This window comes from Bacillus rossius, chromosome 5, assembly GCF_032445375.1.
Source record: "Bacillus rossius redtenbacheri isolate Brsri chromosome 5, Brsri_v3, whole genome shotgun sequence".
In the NCBI taxonomy this organism is placed as follows: Eukaryota; Metazoa; Arthropoda; class Insecta; order Phasmatodea; family Bacillidae; genus Bacillus; species Bacillus rossius.
In genome coordinates this window covers 73,883,705-73,892,776 of record NC_086333.1, presented here as the reverse complement: position 1 = coordinate 73,892,776, position 9,072 = coordinate 73,883,705, and the positions used below count along the sequence as shown (strand labels likewise).

The window sequence follows — 9,072 nt, the reverse complement described above, 5'->3', positions numbered from 1 at the left end:
GTTGAATTTCGGGCCAAAGTTTCGTATCAAAAGTGTATTTGCAACATGAGATCACGTGAGTTGGTTTGTTAACGAGGTAACGATGTTGTGCATCTCTGGAAGGCACATTTGTTTTTTTCTTTTTATTTCCTCAGTTGAAGAGCAACCTCATGAGCACCGGAAGCGGTCGCGAGGCTCCACTGGTTTATCCGAAACTTGAAACTCCTCCACTTTCCCACCAGAAAGCAACCTAGGGCCCCTGGACCGACTTCGACACCACTTCTCCCCTCTCGCAATCCGATTACAGCCCCGCAGACAGACGCGTCGGTCGCCATGGCAACGGCCAGGATCCGCGATGAAGGGGGTTCGGGCATGGGCGCACGTGTTTTCTTTTGTTTCCCCGCCGACGGCAGGGGAAGTATACAATAAAAACAGACCTGAAAGGTGCGGGTTTCGGTTCTCTATTCCTGTCTCGTACTTTCTCTCTCTCTCCCCTCTCTCTCTCTTTCTCTCCTGCTTTTTCTCGTTTCAGTTCACCCACTTTGTTGCCAGCTTCGCCCCAGTTCGTTTTCATTAGAAGGACCGGCGGAAAGGGGAATGGGGAAGAACTCAGATGGCGGAAAAAGGGATGGAGTAGGCACCGGGAAGAATTCCCCCCCCCCCCCCCCATCTTCTCTTCTACCGACCCTCTTTTTTTTTTCCTCGCACGGAACGAAGAGAAGTGAGGTCTACGTCACTCCGTTTATAAACTGCGAGTTTGTCCGAGGAGCCTTTGATGGATTCCTATCTACCCCCGTCTCTTTTACCAACGGTTACTCTAAAGAGAAAAAAAAAATATATATAGAGACCTACTTGAAGCTGAAAATTTTTCTGTGAGTATCCCGGACTTGTTTATTGTTAAGGTCCGTTTGGACGGTGAAAGAAAAAAAAATGGAAGGGGGAAGGGGGGGATGGAAATATGGTTGATCGAGCAAGACGGGCGGAACAGGGAGGTAAACAGATTCCTGCGGAAGTGAGGGAGCGTCGCAGATGCGATGCGATTGCGCAAAAACGAGAGATGATAGAGAGGGAGAGAGAGAGAGAGAGAGAGAGGGTGTGAGAGAGGGGGGAAGCTTGTTTTGTTGATTTCATCCCGGCTGGCCCGCTCGAGCGTGCGATAGATCGAGAGGCTTTCGGCGCAAGATCGAGATAAAGCACTCCGGCTCTGCCTTTGCGCTACCCGCCCCCTCTGCGCCACTCTACCGCCACTGCCTCGTCGTCGAAACCATTCCTCCGAGCGGGCTCCGTGAATAGTTAAGTGCTGGCTCTCAAACCTCCTCTCCCCAATCCGTCTTGAGTTTTCCAGGAGATTTAAAGTGCTCGCGAAGTGCCCACGTGCCTCGAATAAATGTGAAATTCCTCCTCCGTTATTGGACAATGACTAAATACTTGCGTAACTCTTTTCAAGATAAGGTGTCCCATTTTTGACAGGTGCCATAGCGAAAATTCTGTCTTTGGCAGTTGCATATTATTACGTAAAAAAGAAAAAAAAGTTTCGTATGGATCCAGACAAACGAGATATGTATCAATAAATCTCTCCATGATTTTATAAAAAAAAAAAAACAGATATCAAAGTCTGACCTTTTGCTAAAGCGCCTGTTAAACAAACTCGTCTCGAACAGAGTGTTCATAAATACGCAATATATATATATATTTATATATACAGTTAATTTATTAAACACGTGTTGGAAGTTTTTGACCAACATACTTATTCGTTAAACGTCTGATTTTTAAATCACAAAAGTATCGACCATTTTTTAAGGTGGCCTACTTTAAATAGGGATTGATAACACGGTCTATAATACAAATTTTGATTTCATAAAATTGTCTAATCATTATATTTTGGGTGTGCTCAAACCGAAAAAGATGTCCGTTTTTCTCTATCACGTACAGTTTTTTTTCAAAACCATATAACAAAATAGCAGGTGTGTAGCATACCTATATGTATATAACAGATGTGGAAAGTGTAAGTTTGTTCCCCTTTGAACGTTTGTTAATATGTCAACAATAATTACAATAACATAAAATAAAGTAAAATATAATAAAATATAATAAAAACTGGCACTGAACCATATGTAGTGTCATTGTGTAATAAAACGGCTTTCAGACTTCTCTTCGAAGAGTCAATTAATAAACGCCATTGATTAGAGTCATATTGTACACCAAATTGGCCCATCAGTCCAGAAATGTGTTTACAGTAAACAAGATTCTCATTCTGTGAAAAGTAAGGCACAAAAACTGTTTCGCGATGTTAATACCATGTAAAAGATGTGCCTCGTTGGAATATTTTTGTTTCATTTTTAAGGCGGGAGCCAAGTAACTTAGCAGCATCTTTAGAAAGTCCAAGATTTCACACTAAGTCGTTCAACTCATGTTGTGAAAAAAAGCTGCGGTTCGTTATCTGAACTGTCTGGTTCAAAATCACTGTTTGATTCATACTTTTCCATGTTGGAAGCTTCCCCCTCTGTTTTCCAATCAAGGCTGTCCAAGTCATCAGGAGGCTATGAGGAACTGTCCCGGACCGTGTGTTACTGGACAACTAGCAGATTCAAGATTAGAGTAGTTAATGAGCTTCTGTTTTTTGGAATTATAACCTTGAATATCACAGGTACAAAAAAACAGTCATCCCCAAGTTAATTTTTTTTTTGCTCCATCCACATCATTAGGATAGCAAATCTAAACAATTTTACTTTTCATTTGTACCACAAGCGCAGTTTTTCTACGTAGCTATGGTATATTTTGTGAGGAGCCCACACTTTATCTTGACCACCTATTCTTAACCAGAAATATGCATTATATAGCTTCTTGTTGAAATCGTTTATATTTCGTTAGTATTTATTTATTGTGTACTCACCACAGATAAAACAGAAGTAGTCTGGGCTGGAAACACAATGACGATGAGACATCTTTGACAATTCCAGTTCGAAACGCACAAACGTTTGTAGCCACTTGCATGCAACTACGTGTAGGTATTCACTTCACTAACACATCTCGACTGGCTGACTGTGAGAATGAGCAGCCACATGGGCTCCAAAGTCCAGATATAACAAGTTTAAACTGGTTTAGCTTCCAACACTGACTAATGAGGACAAACAAGAATTACGTTCCTGTCTGTACAGGTTGTGCCTGGAGCTTCATGTCTACACCAACTACTGCGGAAGAGTAATGCAATATAGAAAACCTTTTTTAAAAAACAAACACTAGCAGTTACAAGTGTAATAACTACAATTTTTTAATACTTATTTATTTATATTTTTCATTAATTTTAATTAGCAGCGTCTACGGAAAAACGTAAACTACTTGTTACAAGCCTACGAAAAACATCATATTAATTTTTTATTTAAGTTATTTATGCATTTATTTGTTTAATTATTTATTCACTTATGTATTATTTAATTAATCAATTAAAATAATTATAATTATAATCAAAAACAATATGTTACAAGTGTAATTTATTCATGTATGCATGCATGCTACACACCTGCTATTATGTTATGTGGTTTTGAAAAATAACTGTACGTGATGGAGAAAGTAGACTTAATTTTAGGTTTCAGCACACACAAAAACATAAAATAAGCCACTTTCATGAAATCAAAATTCAAAAACAAATGTGTTTTCGTAGACCTGTGTAATTTGTTTATTAAAGTTTAAATTGAAAGAGTATTTCCTTTTATTAATAATGCCTTCAAACTGTTTTATTGACATTACTTTGTGGACAAAAACTCTTTTTTGTATTTGTTTTGCCATATAAAAAGTTATTTTTGTTCGCAAACTAGAAGCTTCTAAAATAATAATTTTTCTGTTATAAAGTCTATTATTTGAAGAATCAAAATCCATTTCACACATGGTAAAATTCTCTGTGTTTCATAGTATGTATTGCTTTTTGAAAAGAAAAAAATTAAATTACATTTTGTTTCTTAACAGTTAAAACGTTGTTCCATAAGTAAGAAGATAATATATTTATAAACATGTTTTTAAATACTTGAAGTATTATCAATTTGAATGGCATGTTATAGTTACATATTTTTTTCGTAACTTTGCGACTATAAATTTTTTTAACGAAGCTGAAAGCCAAAAAGCAATTTATTCAATTCAGAAACCTCAAACTAATAAACATGCAATTTTTCTTCCAAATTATTAATTATTAGGGATCATTTTCGTAACTGTACACTGTTGGATATTACAGTTTATTTATAGACCTTTCAAGGAAGAATTTGCCTAAAAAAATTTAAGAGTTATTCCCAATTTCAGATATCCGGATTTTCATATAAACTACGCCGTATTTAATATTCCAAGTTCTGCTTTTCTATTAAACAGGATAAACACACACGTGGAAGTAATACGAGTATTCTTGTAGTAGTCTCAACAAGTTTTCGAAGTTTTGCTGATATATCAAGATTATTCTTGTGAAATAAAAGATCAAAATAAGTACACTTAGTTCCTAGAAAATTTACGAAGATAACATTAAATTTAAAAAAAATACCTGGATAATTAATAACCAGCTTTCTTCGTAAATTTAAGATGAAAATCTTTAACACATTAAAAATAATGCCATCTTAAGCTGCTTGCGTGGATCATGAAAGTTTTCTGAAAAGTAGACGTAAGATGTGATTTAATGGGTTTAAATTTTGTTTTAAAGACACGTGACTTATGAAATAATGTAATTTTAAAAAAAAATTAAGTAATAAACTTGTCGCAATAAGTTATGAACTGAATATGGACTTGTTGCTGGCCGCACCTAAGAGTTCGGTACGAATCAGTACGGAAGCTTCCTTCGGTTTTACATGCACTTCTAAGGTTTCAATATATAAAAAGAGGTCCCTTTTATTTAATAAAAAATGTTCTGGTTGTTTTAATAGAATCATCTGAATAACGATAACAAACGCATTAACAACGCAAGTGTAAATGTTTTATACTGAGCTTATGTTAATGTTGAATGTACGTTTGATTAGCGAATTGTCTGAGGCTTTGATTTGTTCATGGCTTCGCGCTCTTTTCTTGCACGGGAGTCACGTGCCTGCGATTGCAAGGAAACGTGACGGACGTTGCCGACCGTCCACTTTTTTTTTGTTTAACGGATTTCTTGCGATTCCTCCACGTCTCTTCGCCATTGTACCATTTTGGGTTCCAGTTCTATTCACATTCTTCAGTCACTAGACCCCGCACAGAAATACATTTTCTGTTTTATTACTTAAGATTCCTTTGTAAACCAGTTGTTCAGAAATTGTTTGTAAAACTACAAGGAAAGATATTGTAACTTTGTTCAACACAGGCTATAGTTATTTTTGAATAGGTGTATGAAACATGATTTTTGAGATAACACCGAGTATTTATTACAAACGCAATTTTTAAACCATGTAAAAAAATTGAATATTCAAAATTTTGAGTTTATTTTAGTTTATTATGCTTATTAATGTGTGCAGTTAATACTGGAAAGCTAGTCAGGGAACGGTTTACAAATAACTTCAAATATTTTAGGTACTGGGACAACACAAAGCTTAAAAACCCGGGTAAAAATACGAACCCGGTAACACTGCGAACACTATTGTGTAGTGATACAGTTGTTTTCAAGTGAATATACAAATTTACAAATATTTGTGATTTTAAGTTAGTATTTCTGTTAAATTTACAAAACTAAATTTACAGTATATGCTGCCACTGAATTCAACACCCAAAAACCAAATTAATAGTAAAAAATTGGTTGTCTGTAAAGTCGGTTTACGGACGATAGTTTAACGTGACAACGTCATAACAAAACATTGATGAAATGATTGCATACTTTTATGAATAAAATTGAATCATTTTTGTTTTAATAATAAAATAATAAAAAATTGAACTTATACTAGTAATCATATTTTTAAAATGCAAGAATAATTAACCTTTATTGCCGAAATTGTTGTTGTAATAAGCAATGAAATCACATTAACTTTTCACTTCACTTTCTAAACAGTCGACGAAACAGTTCACGTGTAGATGACTTGTAATTAATTTTAAAAACTGGCATTTAGCTATAAAGTTTAAATATAATTATGAAAAAAATTTCATATAAATAAACTGTAATCAAATATCTATCATCAATTATATGAATCACCATAATTTTTAGTCACTTGTAACATAACCTATTATTACTGCACTCGCCAACAGCGTAACGGAGCACAGCGTAACGGAACAATGAGCGTAAAGGGACACAGCGTAACGGAACAATGTGCGTAACGGGACACTTTCGTGCGTGCTGCCGGCCGGCGTTCATCGCTTTATTAGACGTTGGCACGTCAAAAAATGAATCGCTATGATATAAATATTCCTTGAGTTTTATTTCTCCTGGATAAGCTCTAGAGCAAGGGATGATAGCACGTATTCCTTGAAAATACGCGGCGCGAAAAGAGATGATTGGGCGAAACGTGGTGTCGAGGTAGTAATCGCGACGTCACGTGACGTCACCACGCGCAAGCGCCGCTGTCATCAGGCCGCGTGACCCTTTCTGGTTCGTCGAGAAGGGGGCGTGATAAAGGTGTTGGTGGGGGGTGAGGTGTGTTTCGTAAACTCTGGCTTTTTCGTACTTTTAGCGGAGGGTTTGGGTTTTGGGGGAGGGGTGTTTGGGTTATTTGGAGAGGCAGTTGATGCGTTTTTGTTATCTCGTTATGACATAGGTGGCCTCCCTCTTGACGGCAAGTCCTTGTCCTCGCCCGTCGATGCCTCGCAAGCCCGCAGGACCTCGGGACACCCTCTCGAACGGGAACAGCCTGTTACGGGCTGCAGGAGGAGAAGAAAATCCACGTAAATATCAGCCTGAGTCGTTATGAGAGGAGGGCTAGCAGCATGCTGGCTTTATGCCCCCCAGTAAAAATAAACTAGGCAGTTCTCTGGCGTGTTCGTGGTTTCATTGACGGGGAGGGTTGAAGGGGTGGGCAAGTGGTTTCCATGACGACGGGGAGGTTTGTGGGGAGGGGGGGGTTAGTAACATCAGGAGGAAGGTGCATGACGGGATTCCGTCCAGGGATCCACACATAATTAAGGAACACACAACTTACTACAGTCATACCTAACTTAGAATTCTCGAAAAATCCATATAACTTAGAACTATTATAGCCTAGAAACGCCTATATAAGAAACTTTGTTACTTATAAAACTATAACTTAGAACGATCACAGCTAAAAAAACTCGTTAAATAGGAACACAAAACGCAAAACCACATAACTTAGAATTATCACAAGTTATATCCCTATAACATATCAAATGCATTACATAGAACGTTCTATCTTGTGGGCTTCTACCATAAGGGATGCTGCCATGGGCGGTTTTATATGTATACGCATTAACATACCTCTCGGGCCACAAAAGAAAAAAAATATATATTTGATTATTATCGTGAAATAATCCTACTAATTCACAAAAGGTGTCATAATTTATATATATATATATATATATATATATATATATATATATATTAGAAAATAATCAAATCATGTCTTCAAACACAAATAGTAAGTAGTGCAAGGACACTCGTAAACCACCCAACCAGCCCATGTTAAGCTTAGGTGCCGTTGTCTCTGAGGTTTATATTTAGTGAGCACCTTACTGCTACAGAAAAAAGTGAGAAACCTTAGCTACTATTCTTGCAAAGAATATAAAATATTTGAAACTCTTTTCAAAGTTTTACAAAGATTTGGATAATTTGAACATAAAATTGCATAAAGTCCTATAATTTTCCAAACAGTCACATTATGTTCTAACAATAGTGACCAAGAATTTCAGTACTCGCCAGTGATGTGACATCTAAACTCGGTGAAGAGCAAATGCAAGTGTTCTCATTTTAATCATGTTGCGAATAAACTCATAAAAAAAATACTGACAAGGAATTAAACGTTTATTCTTTAAAAGCGTTATAAATTTACTGATCAATACAACATTCGCTTTTCAAGTACGTACAAAAATTTGGAGACGCGAATCACAAACTACATTCTGCACCTGCCGCTAGAATTCACAGCAGTAGCTTATCTATGGCTTGCGATGTCACCAGATGTGATAATTCCACATGGTAAACAGGTAAGGTTATTTTTCTCTCTTGCCCATAATTTTTTTAAATGCAGAATAATATCCAAAATAAGTCTCGTGACAAAACACACGGTCACATCCTCATGTCACTGTCAGTAATGCCCTCACACGTTCTTAGGCCGGGCTACGTCCGCCATCTTAGGTTTCTTCCTCTGCCCTGCACTCGTACTCGTCCGCCATCTTAGCTTTCTTCCTCTGCCTGCACTCGTACTCGTCCCCAATCATAGCTTTCTTCCTCTGCCTGCACTCGTACTCGTCCGCCATCTTAGCTTTCTTCCTCTGCCTGCACTCGTACTCGTCCGCCATCTTAGCTTTCTTCCTCTGCCTGCACTCGTACTCGTCCGCCATCTTAGCTTTCTTCCTCTGCCTGCACTCGTACTCGTCCGCAATCATAGCTTTCTTCCTCTGCCTGCACTCGTACTCGTCCGCCATCTTAGCTTTCTTCCTCTGCCTGCACTCGTACTCGTCCGCCATCTTAGCTTTCTTCCTCTGCCTGCACTCGTACTCGTCCGCCATCTTAGCTTTCTTCCTCTGCCTGCACTCGTACTCGTCCGCCATCTTAGCTTTCTTCCTCTGCCTGCACTCGTACTCGTCCGCCATCTTAGCTTTCTTCCTCTGCCTGCACTCGTACTCGTCCGCCATCTTAGCTTTCTTCCTCTGCCTGCACTCGTACTCGTCCGCCATCTTAGCTTTCTTCCTCTGCCTGCACTCGTACTCGTCCGCCATCTTAGCTTTCTTCCTCTGCCTGCACTCGTACTCGTCCGCCATCTTAGGTTTCTCTCTTTGCCTGCAGGGTCTGGTCCGCTCGAAGCCAGTGAACGGCGCCTTTTTTGAACTCTCATAAGCTGTCCTTTCTTCTCATCTAGCTTCTTCCCATTCCGATTGCATAAATTCCCCGGATGCCAAACATTTAAATTTTTTTAGAACTTTTCGTCGTAATTTAGTCCCACAGTTGTTATGTCGTAAATTTTTAATTTTTTTAATCTTTACAAAATTAAT

At 38.1% G+C, this 9,072-nt stretch overlaps 1 protein-coding gene across 1 annotated transcript; it reads right to left on the bottom strand.

Moving 5' to 3' along the window:
- Positions 1-8,211: 8,211 nt before the first annotated feature.
- Positions 8,212-8,841, bottom strand: LOC134532301 (zinc finger protein 120-like). The gene has a single exon (XM_063368720.1). It carries the CDS (start codon positions 8,839-8,841, stop codon positions 8,212-8,214), a length of 630 nt encoding a protein of 209 aa, XP_063224790.1.
- Between the last annotated feature and the right edge of the window lie 231 nt (positions 8,842-9,072).

Excerpts from the sequence above, each read along its gene's own strand:
- LOC134532301 (XM_063368720.1), bottom strand. The coding sequence starts at position 8,841 with ATGGCGGACGAGTACGAGTGCAGGCAGAGGAAGAAAGCTAAGATGGCG.